General features: G+C 36.8%; 1 protein-coding gene across 3 annotated transcripts in view; it reads right to left on the bottom strand.

The window, feature by feature from the left end:
* Window positions 1-409: 409 nt before the first annotated feature.
* Window positions 410-19,490, bottom strand: part of per2 (period circadian clock 2) — a 51,656-nt gene continuing 32,575 nt past the window's right edge. For 2 of the 3 annotated variants that reach the window (XM_058418382.1, XM_058418384.1), the window contains 19 exons: window positions 18,941-19,142; window positions 17,731-17,782; window positions 16,776-16,918; window positions 15,452-15,530; window positions 14,919-15,025; window positions 14,019-14,172; window positions 13,307-13,415; window positions 12,721-12,858; window positions 11,704-11,779; window positions 11,408-11,576; window positions 10,357-10,484; window positions 9,113-9,313; window positions 7,930-8,181; window positions 6,063-6,526; window positions 5,576-5,962; window positions 4,868-5,048; window positions 4,011-4,227; window positions 2,359-2,509; window positions 410-1,705 (listed from right to left, as the gene is read on the bottom strand). In XM_058418382.1, the coding sequence (XP_058274365.1) occupies window positions 1,595-1,705; window positions 2,359-2,509; window positions 4,011-4,227; window positions 4,868-5,048; window positions 5,576-5,962; window positions 6,063-6,526; window positions 7,930-8,181; window positions 9,113-9,313; window positions 10,357-10,484; window positions 11,408-11,576; window positions 11,704-11,779; window positions 12,721-12,858; window positions 13,307-13,415; window positions 14,019-14,172; window positions 14,919-15,025; window positions 15,452-15,530; window positions 16,776-16,918; window positions 17,731-17,782; window positions 18,941-19,142 (3,321 nt within the window). In that variant the 3' untranslated portion in view covers window positions 410-1,594. The remainder of the gene's footprint in view (window positions 1,706-2,358; window positions 2,510-4,010; window positions 4,228-4,867; window positions 5,049-5,575; window positions 5,963-6,062; window positions 6,527-7,929; window positions 8,182-9,112; window positions 9,314-10,356; window positions 10,485-11,407; window positions 11,577-11,703; window positions 11,780-12,720; window positions 12,859-13,306; window positions 13,416-14,018; window positions 14,173-14,918; window positions 15,026-15,451; window positions 15,531-16,775; window positions 16,919-17,730; window positions 17,783-18,940; window positions 19,143-19,490) is intronic. The other variant, XM_058418383.1, reaches the window with a different exon arrangement.

Here is a 19,490-nt window from a genome sequence, read left to right as displayed (position 1 = left end):
TCACGTCCCTTTCATCAAAGGCAGCCGCATCCTCTTCACGTCGCGTCCAGTCTCTGCGCCCTCAGCGACGCTTAAAGGGCCACTAAAAGACTGTAGAGAGGCTGTACACCGGAACAGCGTTGTCATAAAAACAAAACTACTAGGAAATGTCGTTTGTGCTAGAAAAAAAAAAACCCCAACGCGCTTCATTTTGAGCATATGGCACCGAAATGGCTCGAGTTACACAGACAACGGTCACCTCAGCATCATCTGATTTAATCTGACTCTAAACTCACTTTGGGGTTTGGGTTTTTTTGGGGTTCTCATTTGTCATTTGCGTTGAGAAAATACCACATAAGTTTCAAAATGCAAAACAAACAAAACAAACAGAAGACCTCAAATCAAGACACAAGCATTTTTTTCCCTAAAAAATAATATTTTATTTTTTGAAACAAAAAGTTCCTGTATAACACTGACACAAAAAAAAAAGACATGTACTTTAACCTGCAATAACTGTTGTGCAAACTTCCCTAGGTGTAGCTTAAGAGAAAAATATTTTCAATCAATAACTCTTATTAGCAAAACGATCTGTTAGAAAAAATAAATAAATAAAGAGACTTTGTGATCTGGTTCACGTTGTCAAAAGTGCTGTGGTTATTGTGGGTTAGGATACTTAATAAGGAGAAAAATATATTAATATTTACTTCATATAAATTGAATAGTAATATATTCAGATGTTGTTAAGTACAGTAAGAGGCAGATCTGGAAATATCCAATGTCTAAAGCTATCAGGTAGAATTTTATTTCAAAACTATATATTAGTTTCTTTCCTTGGGAAAAGAATTAAACCCCCCTTTTTTTTAACATCTCTGTACCACAACTGTCTGAAAACAGATTCTTCTGTGAGCTTATACAGTAACTTATATAAAAAATATACTAAACTCTTTTCATTGCACTAGTTCTGGGATTCTTGTGTTCAGGGTTTAATGAGGCAGTAAAAAGCTTGGTCTTTAGTATTTAGCTGGCAAGTTGTGTTTTCTCCTGTCCCATTTCTCTGATGTTCATATAGTGTAATAGCCAATAATTGCTATTAATTGTTATAATTAACACCTTTTTTTATCTTTTCCAGCAGAAATGCTTCTGTACCTTCTTTACACATACAAGTTGTTGAGGTATTCAAGGACATTTGTAGGGTAAAATTATAGAACACAAAATATGACATTCGTATGTGTTTTTCAAGATTCACATAAATATCTTAATATAACAAGCATTTACAAGATACATTTCAAGAATACTTTTTAGTCGCAAGGACATTGTCTTATAACAACCTGTAGTCTAGGAATTTCACTAACAGACATTCACACATGCGCACACACACACACACACACGCGCATGCAGACACGCACATACACACATAAGGTGCACACACACACACACACACACACACACACACACCTCAGAGAACTCCATAAACTTCATCAAAAGCAATGCTCTTCAAGATCAAAAGCTCTTTTCATCTAAACATATAAACATCTATGGAAATGTTTTTTTTTTAAACATAAACTTCTTGTCCCAGATCAGCACTGTGTGTGTGTGTGTGTGTACAAGCTCTCCATTACGTCTGGTCATGTGCTGTGACATCACTGACTTCAGATTCTCCCATGTGCAGGTCTGGAAGTTCCGCCTCTACCAGCGTCTCTGTGACCCCTTTACAGCCAATACACGCCTTTACAACATGCAACACATAACACATACTTAGTTTAGCTCTGTCCTACACCAGCATCCTCACAGCAATTACAGAACATGTACAGACTCAAGCATATTTACATATTTTACACATAATTATAGGAAGAAGCCTTAATTTTTTTTCCAACAGAAAATGACCCTTTAGTCAGATGCGCAAGAGAGCAAAATTGGCTGTAAAAAATCTTAAACTTAAACTAAATACCATACGTGTCTTAGAAATGTGATTAACGCTTTTTTACATTTATTTGTCTGTCATTATTTACAATAATTTACACCAAGGAAAACAAACCTGCATAAGGTAATGTTTTAAACCTATACTTATACAGAGATGAGAGACTTCTGAGCATTTAACTGCTAAATGTTTGTCCCGCATTTTGGAAACCTTGGTTTAAAATGAAAGCATGTGTTTTTAAACCCAGACAAATATAAAAGTTTCCATTCAACTTTCTTTATGAGACTAAGGAAGTAATAGTATTACCAGTTATACTACTTGTCAACTTGCGTAATTAGGAGAAGTGTTTTACTCTTAGGTAAATTAAATATATTGGCTTTATATTTTGGTTACTTAGCGGATGCTTTTTGGACTAGATGAAAAATCTGTCTGTTTGAGAAGCACTTTTTCTTTGTGTTCACCTCAGTGTTAATGGCTTTGGGTAGACCTCCTCCTCTCACCCAGGGATGAACCTCAGCCAGCTCTCTCTTCTGCTCCTCAGAAAACCGTGGCTGACTCTTCTGCATCTGCCTCAGTTTCTCCCGGTCATCCCGCAACACTTGCTGGATATCACTAAAGAGACATAAAACAGAAGATAAAGCTTGTGAACATACATCAAAACATTTTATTCCAACTAAACATCAGGTAATCATAGTAATTTGGGAATAGACATCACATCACATCACAGACTAGATCATGTGATTGTTTAACCATTGTGGATGGGTTTGTTCTTTCTTCACACACAAAGTGTTTTTTTGTATGTGTGTGTTTAAAGCTAATCAAAGAGGAAATGGTTGTATCACTCCTCCTCCCAAGAAATATCAAGACAGTACCTTCAAATTATAGTTTTATTAACAGTGTGGGTCCATATGAACTCTCAGAGTAGAATAATGCTCTGGTTACACTACATCCTCTTACATTAATATAAATCTGGTGTGCAAATTCCACTTCATCAATTAAAAAATTTCTGGGCCAGTCCCTTAAATCTAAATTGCATAGTATAAAATGAGATGTAATGTAGGTCGCTCTGGATAAGGCATATATGCATTAAATGAGCATATATGAATGTAAGAGTGCTGTATTCTGCACACATGCACTGTTTTGTGTTGTTTTTGTTTTGTTTGCACTGTCTTTTGTCTTGCACAGTTTGCACCAGGTTGCTGCATTGCACTTTATGTAGCTAGGACAACTACTTTCTGTCATTAGCTCTGTAATGTTTTGTTTTGTAGCTATATGGAGTTATGTTGTTTTGTGTAGCACCAGAGTCCTGGAAAAACGTTGTCTCATTTCACTATGTACTGCGTCAGCTATATGTGGTTGAAATGACAATAAAAGCTTCTTGACTTGACTTGACTCTTAGCATAATGACTCAAACACCCAAAATACTTACATTTGAATGAAAACTAGCTAGACTGTCTGAGTAGAAAACTGACTAATCCTGCCAGAATGGCAGATCTCCCATGAGATGCTGTCCTGACTGTAGCCCACAATACATACATTTCATCTTGAAAGTGCAAATGTATATAACTGTAGTTTTATTGAAAATGCAGCACAAGTTTATAAGCTTACTTTGACCTGGCAAACTTGCAAATGATTGTTGTAATCTTTTAAACCAAGAACAAAAGCTTGTCTGCTATTATTCAGTAACTCAAAATACATCTACATGCAACACAAGCATACACACACACACAGACAAATGCACCCTCCAGCACACACAGCCGTTGGACGTGTCCAAGCACACACTGCTGCCCCCTAGTGAAAGCAACAATAGCGCATGATACAATTGCATAAACAACAAAGCTAGTAATGACCTCCAATAATTTTTGATGCAATGTTTGACTGTTAATATGTATATTCCTACATTCAGCAAAAGTTATGTGGTTTACAGACACAGATCTCTAATTAAAATAAGTGTATTATTATTAAATTAATTTCCTTTTGCCCAATGTCTGCCTTTTTCTCCCCCATATGCTTTTCACATCATAGAACAGGGATCATTAATGTTTTTCTTATAAAGGGGGACAAGGAACAGCATTTGTGCTTTTGAGCTTTTTTTTAGAGCAACCTCACTCACCGAGAGGGCAACTGGTATGTCATCATTACACCCTTGTCCACATTGGCAGCCAGAAGCCACAGAGGATCCTGCAGGACATATTTAATCAAACTCTCACTCTCCTCTAACTCCAGTGATCCTGAAACACCACCTCCTGGTCTCTGGGCCTTTAGGGACTTCTGTGAAGAGTCCACACTGCCAAAGTAGTTACTGCTGTTATTGCTGGTGTGACTGCTCCCTGTATAAGATACAAAGAGAAACAATGTCTGAGAGAGGGAGTGGACTGAATGGCATAAATAAACTCCAGAAAAGAGGGAAATAAAAATGTAAATAAAATATAAAGGTATATAAAAAAAACTAAAACACTGCAAAAATGCTGCATTAAATAAGTAGGCTCATTCATAAGGCAAATATTTGATATTTGACAATATAACAGTATCTGGGGTAGGCTTCCTGTTTAGTTGCAAATGAGGATTATTATCCGCAAAAGTGGAACAGTATTAAAAATAAACAAGAAAGATCTAAGAGTTCAACTCAGTGAACATGCAGAATCTTTTTGGGGTAGAAATTGTTTAGGTAAATCTAAACGGAAAGGACTACTGTGTCATAAAATGAACTGGCTTTGTAAAAATAATTCTAAAGAATAATAAATAAATCCTGTCATGTTACTGGGATCTTTTCTGTGCACTTATAAGTGCACTCAATTGCCATCAGGAGAATTCTGCAGCACTGAATGGTTTTGGTGCTTTTGCATATTATAGGAGATTTTAAAATCATTGTACAATTAAAATCCCGTAAAAACAAAAGTGAACTTATAATTTATAATTCACTTATAATGTTCTAAACACAGAGAATAGAGAAATGAAGTTTATAGTCACCAGTTCCACTAGCAGATCCACCACTTCCACATGCTGATGTGCCGCACCCATTGAAAGCAGAACCCATGGACCCGGATGTGGCTGACCCTGTACCGGAGCGAGAGTCCTCCAGCATGAGGATGTCCAAGAGATCACTGGATGAAGAGAAAGCATCACAATGGTGTAGGTCTTCTGCATGTTCCTGCAAAACAACACACAATAAAAAGACACCATATGTTAATATGCCATAAGTCCTCTTTATTCATTGTTATTATAATTTGATTTATTAAAAAAGATTTGTGTATTTGTTGAAAAATATTTGCCCCATTCCTGATTTTGTCTAATAGCAAATGTATTCAGGTATTCACTCACCTTTCTGTGTAAAGAAAATCTGTATAGAGCATTATTATCAATTTGTTTTTTTGGATAGATTTGTTGAAACCCATGAAAAGTGTCTGGAATAAGCTACAAAGCTTTTACTGCAAGTCTGGGAATCCATTGAACCATTATATTTTAAAGAAAACACTTTGGTTTGCACGTATTAACTTTAAAGGGGCAAATACTTTTTATTCTTTCAATTTCAGTAACTGCTTTACATCTATGGGGAAAACAGGACAAAAATAAATAAATAAAAAAAATAAAATAAAAAATAAGGTACATAATAATGCCATCTGCTGGCAAGAGACAGTATGAGCAATAGAAGACAGAAATGAGAAATCAGGTCCATACTGGTTCTTTGTCTGTCTTGGTCTGCGTGCCAGCGCTTGCTCCCTTCTCCACTGCAGTGCTCCCTTGAGTACCAGCAGCGGTTGCCGTGGTTTCCTGTCTTTCATTTGAGCGCTGGCTTTCCTCCAGCTGCAAAAGGTTGAGTTGCAGTGGTGAACTACACCGTGACTGGAACAAGGGTGGAGATGATTGGTCCCGACCACCCAGTGACTCAGGGGTGGAGCTCCGTGAAGGTTCCTCCCTTGTTTCTGGTTCTGCAGACTTGGGTTGCTTGTCCAGTGGCGTGAAAGGGAATGGCTGAACTGGAAAAGCGTTTTGTGGGGCGAACTGCGCCTGTAGAGGAAATGTTGTCTGAGGTTGGAATGGAACCTGAGAGGGTGGAAACAAAGCCTGTGGGACAGTAATTGAAAAAACAATTAAAAAAAATTCTTATTAATGCTATTAGAATAGAGAGTATTAAAAAGACAACTGAACAAGAGCTTAATGTCACCTGCTCAGGGTAGAAAGGCTGCCGAGGGGCACTTCCTAGTTGTGGAAACATATAGTTGGGCAGCACAAGTGCCACCATGGGCGCAACAAGAGGGGCAGGGAATTGTGGCTGCATGGGTTGCATGGGGAAACGTGGATTCTGAGACTGGCTGTCTCCGAATGCTGAGAGTGGAGCATCAACCCTGGATGGCATGGGATTGGTCCCTGGATACACCTGGTGGGGATATGAAGGCACAACGGCAGGGTATGCGATGGGAAAGGCAGACTGTGAGGTTTCTGAAGGAGACCATGAAGTCTGGTTCAGTCCTTGCAGTTCTTGTCTGAACAGCTGCCTCCTGTGTGAGATGGTACTGTCGGATGATTCGTTCTGTTTGATGCGCTTTGTTTTGGACTTTCTGTTGCGTCCCCCACGGCCAGTGGCAGGTTCTGCTCTTCCCCCCTGCTTACCAACACGAGACGGTCCGGCTGTACAAAGAGAGATCACAGCATGAACTGAATTCTGAAATCTGCTTGTTCACAAAGTGTTGATTAATTTTCCTTAACTGCAGCTCTGACAGCAGTGCCACCTGAAATTCATATATTTATGTAATTGAGCTTGTACTAAAACATTATCATTTATATAATAACAACAGTACCACAACAGACAAGCCACATAATCTAATAACATATACATGTCTTATAATAGATGTTGATATGGCAAAGTTTTTCATAAAGAGATGTCTAACCAGAGACTTTTCTGTAACATGGCAAGCAACATTTTTTTGGCATTTTTTACTTTTTTTTGAGAGAAAAGAAAAGAGAGACTGGTGAAAGAATGGCTTTTTATAAACACAATACTAGACAGAAACTTGCCTCACAGACACAATGTTAAACGGTACAGTACTGTAAATATATAATGTGTCACTCATGAATAAATTCCAAATCGTAATAGCTGACAAACTGCTATAGTACAAGGAAAATGAAGCATTTGCTGTAGGACATGCTGCTATAAGAACATCAACTTTAGATTTTCTTTCTGTGACAGCATGCACAGTCATGCTTTATTCCTTAAATAGAATATCTCATGAAATGTTAATGTTCAGTCTTGATGTTTGGGTGATTAGCATTTCCAGGTTCTTGACCTGCACAAAAAGAGTTTAAGAAGATCAATTACTCAGAATAGGTTGTTAGTCAGTTTGCCTGCATTTGTGTTAATTATGCATATACCGGTAGCTTACATTTTGCGATAACATAGCTAGGTAATCTTAACAAGAAGGCAATCAAAAAAAGAACTAAAAAATTAAATGAAAGATTACCATGGGCTCTCATATTCAATCAACAAGAATCATACTGTACTAACTGTAATCCCCCAACTAATTGTCTAGGTATTTATAAATTTACTATGCCTTTAAAAAGTCTTCTTGTATCATAGGTTTAGCAGGAACCTGACCCATCTTTGAAGCTTTCATTTCTTCCCGCAGGCTATACTTAGGAAAACAGTGTTGCCAAACTAACAGCCAACATGTTGAGTCAGGGCTTACGCTGCTAGGGTGGCACTTCACCTACTCCCACTCTTTCACTGGTACATGGACTCGGAATGTACTTATTTGGGCTTTAGTCAAAACATGACTGTTTCGTCCAATAAATTAATGAGCTCTGTTAAAAACTGCTTTGCTGAGTGAAATTCACAGTGACGTTTTATATAGTGTTTGACAGAGTGTGAACTGTGCCTCCTCACTTCTGCTTATTTTCAGCTCAGTTGACACAGATTGTCACTAGATGAACTAGATGAAGTTTTGCCTTGCTAAATGAATTTGAAATGAATCTTACTTTAACTAGATGATAGATGGATAGGACTGAATTTCAAACACTGATGATTTTATCCTCACCATTGGATGTGGCCTGTCCTTTCTGCTTCTCCAGGTAGTCTGCTTTGAAAGTGTGAACACCTCTTAGCTCCTTGAAGCGGTTGAGAAAGGCTTGTTCTTCCTTCTGTGTATGTGCTGCCAGCACCTGCTTGGTCAGGCCTAGTTTCTTATATGCTTCTCTTTCCTGGCTGGGAGGTGAAACTGTGGCAGAAGGAGTGGCTGGAGTGGGGCCTTCTGCTGTGTCTCCAGCACTGGGGCCATCCTCAATGATTTCTGTGTGATGAAAACTAGGTCAAATTCATGTTCATTCATTGTGTTAAGCAGACTTGTTCGTTTAGTGTACACAATACACAAACTCTATCCCTGCAGTTTTCACTGATCAAATATGTTCCTGTTCAGGCAAACATGCTAAAACAAGCTTGCATTATGTGAACCATTTATTTATTTATTGAATCCCTGCTATAAACTATACAACTCAGGAACACTATTCTTGAACAGGATGGCTGTTTGCCCCCTAGTGGTAGTTATATATAATTTACATTGATCACAATATTATACTGTCACTAGCTGAGTAAGAAGCACCTTATAGACATACACTACCACTCAAAAGTTTGGGATCACTTGCATATTTCAGCTTGATTTCAGCTATGGAGGAAGACTCCATCAGCCAATCAATCTTATGGGAGATGTTCCAGGAAGCATGTGTTGAAATCTCATCAGATTATCTTGAAACATTGACAGCTAGAATGCTCAGGCTGTAATTGCTTCAAAAGGTGTTTTTTTGTTGTTGAAGAAAACATTCATCATTTCCATCAAGATCATTATTTCTAGCTCTGACATGTCAGCATGTCCTGTTCTTTTGCTATATTTTCTATTCAGACTAATTTTGTGTGTTTCCTTGGAAAACAATAAAATCTTTGAGTGATACCAAACTTTCGAGCGGTAATGTATAAGTCCACTTAGACACATAACAAGGAAAAGTGATGGCTGAAGGAAAGTTATCTGTTAGTGATACTTTTACTACAACCAACCACAGCAGGTCAGTGTGAAGAAATAGTTCACCCAAATTATAGTTACTGCTAAATAGTTCACTGCTAGCTAGCATTATAGCAACAGTACCGATGCAGTGAATTTTTTGACTCAGTAAGCTTTTCCAGGTATATTTCAGGACTGTATTGCTGATTAACATATGTGCTTTATCTACCTGACTCTGGTTGGGGTTTTTTGTCTCCGACATGTACGATGGTGCTACTATAGCTGCACTGGCTGGTTATGGAGACAACACTCTCAGCTTTGCTGGGCAGTGCCAGGGGAGTGAGTGAAGTGCCCACCACGCCTGAGCTGCTCGGCTTCTTCGACACATCCAAAGGTGAAAGACCAGCTTGGTTCTTCAAGTGTCCAGGTGCTAAAGTATTAAGAGGGAAGAAAATATTTTATTTTTAATATAATAAGGATATTAAATAATAATTACATAATAAAAGTTCATGACTGTTGAAACATAAATTAATAATAAAGTGTTAAAACCCTTTTACACTTTTATTCAGACCCTATTATTCAGCTTTACTGGAACTGAAAAATGAAATGTTTCAATTCTCTACTTAAGTAGGGCAACGTTATATGAAATATTTGACTAATTTTGTTCATTATCAAAAAATCTATTGATACACATATTCTGTTAACCTGTTACTGCTGTTGTAATTACTGCTAAAACTTGTGGGTCATATAATGTAAATGATGTTAGTCTTGTGTATTGTATCATAATGTAAAGCATTATCATACTAGTACTTACTATATAAGTTAAGTAATGTTCTGATATTATTTGACTATTAAATACTGCTGTTATAATGTATAACACTGTGTCCCTTTTTTATACTGACAGCAAAGATTCTGCATTTCATACATTAAGCAAGTGTATTTACAACACTGCAAACTACAACAATCAGTTATAAAAGTGAAAGTGAATAACATTGATTATCTTCTTACAATGGCACCTGTCACTGGGTGGGATATATTAGGCTAGGCAGCAAGTGAACTGTCAGTTCTTGTTGAAATGTTGGAAGCAAGAAAATACACAGGTACATGTGTGACCATGTGTGACATGGCACCAGGATACACTATGGGAAGAAGGCAAGCCAGCAGAGGGAGTGTGATGTCACAATATTAGACAGGTGGTTTTAATGTTAAGGCTAATGTCTATAGCTATGGCTAGTTCATTCCTATGTGTTATTTATCCAAAAATCACAATGCTAAATATTAATTAAATGCTTTGACTGATGCAGTGCAATTTAAAGACGTATACGTGATTGTAGAGTAGTTGCTTATTTTTGAACAACAGAAAGTAAGTACATTCTGTTCACCTCAAATGAAAGTCAACACTGAACACTCAATTCCACTTCTGCAGCAAATGTGGTTAGTGGTTAAGAGGCATTGTAGTGCATGTTTTTCTACCTTCAGCCACCTGCATAGAGCTTTCAGATGACTTCTGTTTGTCCTCGTCTGAGTTAGAGGAAGTGGTGTTGGAAGAAGACTGGCATTTACGTTTGACTGTAATAGGCACATTGCAGCTCTCTAAATACCTACAAAAAAAAGAAAAACAGAAAAGGAGAGGAAAAGAGAGAGACAGACAGACAGAGTGAGAGACACAGGAAAAAAGAGTGAGAGAGAAAAAGATACAGAAAAGTTATTCATCTAAGAGAAATCATTCATCCATCTTCAGTAACTGCTTTAACCAGGTCAAGGTTACAATTATATGTATACAGGTTAAGGGGTCTTTAATATGAAAAAATATCATTTCCAAACCAAAAATAGTGATTGAAAGATATGATTGTAAACAGACCCATGGTTCTCAAAGTGGGTTCAAGGGACACCCAGGAGTAAAAACATACAATATACTTTAAAAACAAAAGAAACTATTAAAGAAAAACAATTTCAAGCATTTGAAACAGCAAAAAAAAAAAACAGCATCTTGCTGTGACCTTGATCCTATTAGGATCAATTCCAAAATTTGTTTATCTGCTGGTAACACTGATAATTCTATATAAGTCCTACAAAAACTTAGCCACTTGTTCTTATGAAACCAATACAGATGGACAAACTGAAAACATAGTAACTCCACCACCTAGTGGCAGAGGCATAAAAAACATATATGAATCCAATGAACAGCCAAAATATTACTGCATACTTAAACAATGAGCTTAATGTTTTCGTACTTGAATTATTTTTGCAGAATAGATATGTTCTGAAGGGGTCCACTGATAAGTGTGTACAGTTTGTTTTTATTAATTATTATATTATTATTATTATTAATTATTATTACTGATTATTTTTTACAGTTAAATAATTGGGAACAAAGTGAGCTAGACAATTAATTATATTGCAATTAAAAGTCTGTTAACAGATCATAATAAAAAAATCAGCTAACAAACTTTATTAAAGACTAAAATCCAACAGATAATCCAAAATAAATAGTAAGTGATAACAGCTTATTATCACAATGTACCTAATTACACTATCTAGGCAGCTGATCTGCTGGTATGAGTAGACTGTCTGGTCTTTTAATGTGAGTTCTTCCTGTAACGTGGCCTGCTGCTCCTCCACACTCTCTCTCCAGTTTAATGGGCATGCCGAGTCTTTGGGCCGAACTACCGGACACTTCTGGAGCAGTTCTGCTGGAGAAAGTGAGTGATTTAGGCCAGAGGTTATTCACAGTCCCCTCCAATCCCTAGAAGTTTGCACAGCTACAATTACTCCTATTCACAGAAGCATATCCAGGAGCAGAGGCATATTTGTACTTACTGCCTGGACTCTTTTTAAACTGCTGTCCCTGATTCTTCTGCATGTGAACGCCTTTACAGATCTCCTGAAACGTTCTCTGTGAAAAGAAATTAAACATGAAGGGAAAGAACATTAAACATGAAGGGAATACAGGCTGCACTACAGACTGTATATATACAGTATATGGTGACCAAACATGAAAGCAGTTGAAAAGTAAAATGTAAAATGTAAAATATGTCTATGACGTCCTCTAGTGGCTGTCAGCAGTACAAAACAAAAATTCTTTAAACCAAATCCATAACTGGTAACTGTGCAGCTACACATGAAACATATGTATAATATAAAGTATAACATATTCTATAATATATGCAGTGGCAAAAAAGTCAACCTTCCACATTGGAATTCTGGGCTTATTTAATTTATAATTACAAATAAACAGGCAGATTTAAAATTCTGAAATATTTAAAATATCAAAGAAATAATGCTGAACATATTCAGTATTTAATAGTCAAAATGCTGTATAATTTCTAGGTCCATATTTAAATGTAAGCAATTGCAACATATTTTTTTTTTTTATGGCTGAAGTAATGATGTATTATTGGATGTCTGAGGCATCATTTAATAGCCAATGGGCAATGACCATGCCTAAAACAGAGGACTGGTATCAGACTGGAATGTCACTCATACCTATGTAAATATGTGGGATTCTCACTAACATTTTTTTAAATGTATAATACCTTGGTTAAGCACATCCACATCATTCGGTCTATTAACAAATCATCTTTCTTTCACAGTGGTAGAACTATAAAAGGTCTGAAGATTTCAGTGCATGTCTTATGTACATGCTGTTAAAGATACACTTTGTGGCCAAATGTATGTGGATACCTTATCATCACATCCACATGTTAAACATCCCATTCCAATACTATGGGCATTAATAGGGAGTTCGATCCTTTAACAACCTCTACTCTAATTTTGGGCCCACATAATCAGGTGACCAAACATTTGCAATATAGTACATTAGTTATCATGACTTACAGGTTTGGCTCGGCCCTCTTCGTCGTCCGCGTGTGGATGGACTCCATTACCATTGCTGTCACTGGATGAGGCCACACTCACCAGATGATCGTTACTGCCCAGGTTTCCATAGCTGCTTGAGCCATTATTATGTACCGGCTACATACATACATACACACAAACAGAGGTGACTGTTTAAATGGCTTCTCATTTTTGCCTCATGTAAAACTCTTTAATTTATTTGCATGATCAGACCCATAAACAACACAATTTATGGGACATAAATCACCACAGTAACCTTATGAGTCAAGCAATTAGCAATAGTTGTATCATAATTGTGTATGTGTTTTTAAATCTATTTCATCCACATATAACTTGCATGCTGTCGTAATTTGTACTTCCCATTTCCCCGCAACAGTATATTTCAAATTTTGGCACTCTCTGTAACTGAGTTTATGTTGGCTCTGGTCTCTGTCTTGTGTTGCATGAGTTTTCTTCCTTTTAGCAGGTCAAGAAAACATAATTACCCTGGGCAATAATCTCCTTAAAATAACTGATAATGCAAGGCACAAAAGCTAGTCTCTTTTGTCTTACTGTACCGACTGACCTGAAGTAGGAGCCGATGAATCTGTTCAGTGACGTCCAGGATATCCGAGTCCATTGCTTTCCCCTCTGCTGTGGCTGGAGCTGCAAACACATCTTCATTAACTGGACCCCTGGAAAATACCAAACCAGTCAAACCCTTTATTGCTTTCACCATACTTCATTTGGCTGAGGAAATAAGTTCAATGAAGATGAAGGACATTTGGCATTTAGCTGAGTGCAAACATGAGAAAAGTTACACAGTGACTACATTTTATTTAATTTAAAGAAGTTATTCATAATATTATACCTATGCTTCAAGCACTTTAGAAACTATCACCCAGGATTCATCAGTTACATCTGTCAAAAAGTCTCTGCTTTTTAGTACTCATTTCTTCTAACTTATTCTGTCACTCTGTGCATTTTTATTGGTAAAATTTGGCAAGTATTTATGCTTTTTACTCTGTGGTCTAGTGCACCAATGCCCACACACAAACAAAGGTTCTGTATACTTTTCAGCAGGTCTTTTCTGTGGTATCTAATTGGAAAAATGTGTTGGATGGCTGGGGCTTGCATTCAATGATCCCAGTTATAGATAATGCAGTTATTAAAAAGGCTACTTTGCTCTCTTATTACATTAGTAAACCAGTGAACAAGATTATCAGACAAGTATATATTCAATATTTTCAAATCAAAGAATGGATAGCTTTAGTACATAAAGTATGACCCATACTCACATGCGGACTTTGTGTCGTGCAATAACAAAAGACACTTTGCGGCTCCAGGGGTTGACGAAGCTGGACCAGCTTGTGTCTAGGGTGATGTACTCTCCATTCCGAGCACAAAAACGGATGGAGGAGTGGTCAAATGGCTGACCAGCATACTGCAGGACTACAGGAAAATAATTGATTTACCATGTTACCGATCTGTAAAGTTAAAATACATCATGATGTCTTATAATAGAGCATTATGTGCTGATTATAAAATAAATGCAATGAAGAACCACTTTTAAAGACACAGGCAAATATTTTCAGGACAGGATAAAATTTTATGTACAAAAAATGCAGAAACATGAGCGTCTTTATGATCATGCACACAATGTGCGTCTCATATCTTTATTATAAACCAAATATGTTTACCTCAAGTGTAGACTGTACCTGTACTAGAAACTTAATTAATCTGTCGAGTTCTTTTAAACAGCCTCTGTATTATTTTTGTGTTTTAACCTCAACCAACACTTATTAATTTGGTTTTGGCCAAAAATGACAGAAAAAACATGAACTCTTACTGGATTGTCTGAATATCTTTTTTGATATAAGGGAAGTTTTATCAGATTTGGGTCAAAAGTCTGAGACCTCACTAAAATTTGGCACATAAAATTTCAATTTAATAAGTTTTAAAAAATGCAAAAAACACCAAAAGAAACATGTTACTGAAACATGTACACTGTCTCTGGGTCACTTTTTAAGCAAAAACTTGTGACTACACCTGATGTTATTTCTACAGGCACTGTTATTGAGGGAAAAAGAAGTTTCCAAAGATATATTAGAAATAATTACATTAACAGACTTCTGAATATAAAACATATCCTGTCAGTACAGGATTTAAGGGGTACAAACTGGTGGTGTGACACTTACTCTTCCTGTGAATGCTGAGCATCAACGGTCTATCGTTTGGGTGCAGGTGCAAAAGAACTGGTGTCCCAATCAGGTCTTGTGGTAGATATCCAAGCAACGGGACAGCTCTGAGATACAAACAAAATGATTATTCACTTTAGTAGAGCTGTAATTTTTCAATTGATGTGCATGACTCAAATACAAATTATTCATGTGTTCTATATCCAAGAGGGACATAACTTTTAAAAAGAGCTCTTTATAAAATATTGTACCCTGTGTCTCAAATGTCTACTAATGTACTGTTAAGATTTACAAATTTTATTTTGAGTGCAGACTCATGCTGAGGTAAATAAGTCAAATATTAAATGATAAAAAAAAAGAGTTTTGTGTTTAGAAAAATACTCTGCATGATGTGCATTGGGGTCCATGATCACCTAGGCACAACAGATGTAACCATTTTCTTTCCAAATCAGTATCTTTTTATCTCACTTAATTCACATCTTCACAGTGAGACTCGTGTTTAGAAGACAAACCAGACAAACACAAATCCTGACCTTTCATCGACATCCTGAAACACACAGCTTGGTGTGTGTGTAGTGGTGAAGATGCGTTTATCCGTGGGGATCCTTGGAGCTGTGAAGTAAACATCAGAAGATTAATAGTAACAAAACTGGACAATGACGCAGTTCCATTATCAAAAGCCATTTGGCACAGAGTAGTCATAGGCATAGGCTAATCTTTCTATTATATTTCACGTGCAAAAATACCTAATGGCTTTGGCTTTTAAGTAAAGGAAGTCTTCCTTACTCACTCGTGCTCATGCAGCAGCAGATTTTGGACTATGGGGTATTATGTGACAGTGCAGCTTAAGTTCTGAATCAGTGAGTAATGGGGAAACCAATTATTTGAAGAAAAAAAAAAAACCCAGGAAATCACAGAGTTAGACATAACCTACGTGAATTCAAATAAATGACGTGAAAGGAAAAATTGCTCGTGCTTAATAAGGTTGTTGACAAAAATTACAGTGAGCTAAATCAGACATGAGAGAAGTTTGAAGAATCAGTGTTTGCTTTAGCATTTTGTGATCACGATTTGAGTTGTGCTGATATCAGGACTCATTAATCAAACTGATTCTGAATATATTTATTTGTAAATCATCTGTATGAGCATTTAGACATGAAATCGGTTATTCCTGAAGACACTTCTTTCCCACTCGTGCTCAGTTTACACACCAGAAGACTGCTTCAATTTACATCAATCAAGATGCGTTATTGCACTTTAATAAACAGATTATGCTTTCACGTCTTAATAGCTCATTAACTTTTCATTAACGAATGTAATGAAAATCTTGTCTAATCTTTCAAATTGAAGGCTTCAACTAAATATTAAGCATGACTGGTAGTTGCTAAGATGCTTTATTTTGAGAAAAAATATTACATGTTTCTCTATGTAATGTGCTTGGTGTCCATGATCACCTGTGCACTGTGGATATAAAGGCTTTTTTTGTTGTTTACTATTATGGATAATTGTGGATGTCAACAGAAGAAATCTGTGCCATGTATGTACTTGATAATTTATGGATTACTAATCAATATACACAACCGAGAGCAAAGGAAATCTCTGCAATCCCAAAACTTTTCCAAGTTCAGCAGAAATTATTAGCTTGATCTGGCTTATGCAAACATTTGCACACAACTTCAGTAAAAGATTGATAAATGAGGTCTGTACTAGTACACGTGTATATTATGTGTTACATGAATTAATAATGCAGTTAAGGTTTGTAGTAAATAAACCTTAAAAATCCTAAAGCACTTTTTTATTATCTAACATTATAGAAACCGTGGTGTTTGTTGAGTGTTTGAAAAGCTGAATAGTCACCTTCATAGCCAGAATGCACTCTTTCAGCCAGCAGAAGGCAGCAGAACTGGTCTTCAGTGTGCTCAGTGTCCTGCACCTTCATTAGGTAAGGAGTCATGCGGAATGGGTAGTACTGCAGGTCTCCTTCACTCTCCTTACCTCCACTGCAACACAGGTGGACAGGTTTAAACAATACGGACATATTTAAAGTACATATCTGTGGTCACCTTTGGTCACGCACGAACACATACACACAATTATATGTAAACAAATTTATATCCGTACAAGAACATTCAGTCTTCATTAACCTTAAGGCTATCTACAAATGATTTTGCACTTCACGATCTGTAAACATGGGTGCATAATACAAACGATAAACTCTCAGCTGACTGTTGATTAGCAGTGAGTTTCAAAGCCGTCCACCAGCCACCTTGTATCTTAATTTGTCTCAAAAATTCCTACCACCTTTATCAATGTATTACTCGATGACCTGTTGCACAGGGAAGGCGTGTTGAAAAGCTGTAGTTTTCTCCCAACGTTATATATAATGCTGAGCTGGATAACCCAGAAAACAGGAAATCAGCTTTACTTTCAAAGGACAAAGTTGGTCACATACTGCCACATCAAATACAATGGTATCTCATTTGTCAGCAGAAAAAAAGTTGAGCTTGACTGAACTTTGCTCACAGTCTCACAAACTGTAAATCCCAAGTGGCGTAAAATATCTGAGGTGAAACTGCACTATTCTCTTCACAGCAAAACAAAATACACTACTAATTATCTGTAAGGAATAGCAATGTGAAAGGACAGTATGAGGGGGCATGTTCAATAGTGAGATACCAAAAAATATATCAAAGGAGCTCTGGTAGTAAAAGAAATTTTTCAGTTCAATCCTACTGATGATGAAGCAATATTTATATATATTATATTTATATATTTTCCAGATGCACATATATAAGTATATAGTTATACACACCTGATGCGGCAGAAGAATGACTTTTCCTGCATGCAGTCAGAAGGTGAAGATTCTTTGAGGGGAAAAAATAAGATATTTGTTACTACAGAGCTGTAAGACTGACGGCTGCCGTTTGAAACCCATTATACCATAGAACTGCTGAATTCTTGAATCTTATTGAAAAGAAGGCGTGGATTCTTTTTCTATAACAACTCTCACAGTAGTGCAAGCTGTAATTCAAAGCGCATGTTCAAATGAATGTTCTTATTTCAATATGGTGTCGTTTCTGTAGTAGCTCATTCACAGGGCCTTGTGTGATAAATGCGGCAAATATTGTAAGGCTAATAATCAGACTAAAAAGGTGTCATTATTTAACAAAATAAAACAGATAATTAATAGAATATAAATAATACCTGCTCTAGTGTAATATAAAGGAACTAACTCATTTCTAGAATGTTCCACATTAAATGTAACTACAAACAGTTAAAAGCATGTTGTTTATTAATAATTATTTTTTTGGTACAAGATAAATAAACACTAAGGGGCATGTTGTCTTCAGAAAATAATCATCATTAAGGTGGTAATGGCATTAGTCACTGACTTTTTTTTTTCTATAACAGCACATCCTCTTGTGTGAACTGAATACATGCAATGGTCAAATTTTTGTCTTTTTGTTTTTAATGACCAAATAATGACAACACTGGAAAAAAAAACCCTACAGTGCTATAATGATGATTAAAATAAACACAAGAGACTGGAGATTAGAATTGAGGAGGCAACCGAGGTGGAAAAACTTATTTTAAGGGTCACATCAGCCACCATCTGTTCACCATGTGGCTACCATCTGATAAAACAAATCCCAAATAATTGTTTTAGCCTCCCCAGGCTGTTACCTGGAACACATTGGTAATCTCTGTAAAAAAAAAAATTATCTCCCTATTTTCAGTAACTGAATTGAATTGCACACACAAGTGGCATTCTAAACCAATAAAGAGATTCCTGCTCCAGACTTGAGCTTTTTAATCTTTGGCTCTCCGCCTCCCTGTTCTAAAAATGACTCAATGGCACAAGAAGAGTTTGCTGTAGACTGAATCAGAACAGAATGACGCACTCACTCTGGAAATCTCAGCGAATTCATCAGCATTCATGTGGGATAATGTGTTTCGTGAGGCTGCTGTTGACAGCCCTCGCAGCAGCAATCTAGACTGTGGATAAGACATGTGTGTCATACCAGCTCCTGTACACATGCTCCAAGATGGCAGCCTATATGGTGTGGTGAAGCTGTAGAACACGCTGACGTCCTGTGGTATTAAAAACTCCACAAACTTGGCATTCTTGAACACGTGTCGCTTGCAGTTGAGAATGGATGCTGCCTGATCGGAGATGTATACAATCTTGCCTGTGATCAGGGATACCGCCACTGCAAAGATGTCCTACACATAAACCATGTTAGGTGTCATTATTAGCCAGTACATTTAACCACTCAAAGATCAAAAATATTAATAAATTACACTGTAATTGCACTTTGATATGATTAAAAAAGTTCAAATCACGCCTAAAGAGTGCCCCTAGAAACATAGCAGAGAATAAACTATTATGGTCTAAGTTATGTTATTCTATTTTCCTGCATCAGGACAATGGGATTTGAAGATCTAGAAAAAACGAAAATCAAGAGTCTAGCTTCTGAGTCTAGTTTTTATGCAAAAATAAAGAACCTACCATAAAACAACTGAGCTGTCTGATGAGTAATCATGGGTGGCACTAATGCTGGATCCCACACT

This window comes from Hemibagrus wyckioides, linkage group LG20 (genome assembly GCF_019097595.1).
Source record: "Hemibagrus wyckioides isolate EC202008001 linkage group LG20, SWU_Hwy_1.0, whole genome shotgun sequence".
Taxonomy (NCBI): Eukaryota; Metazoa; Chordata; class Actinopteri; order Siluriformes; family Bagridae; genus Hemibagrus; species Hemibagrus wyckioides.
This window is presented reverse-complemented; position numbering and strand designations above follow the sequence as displayed.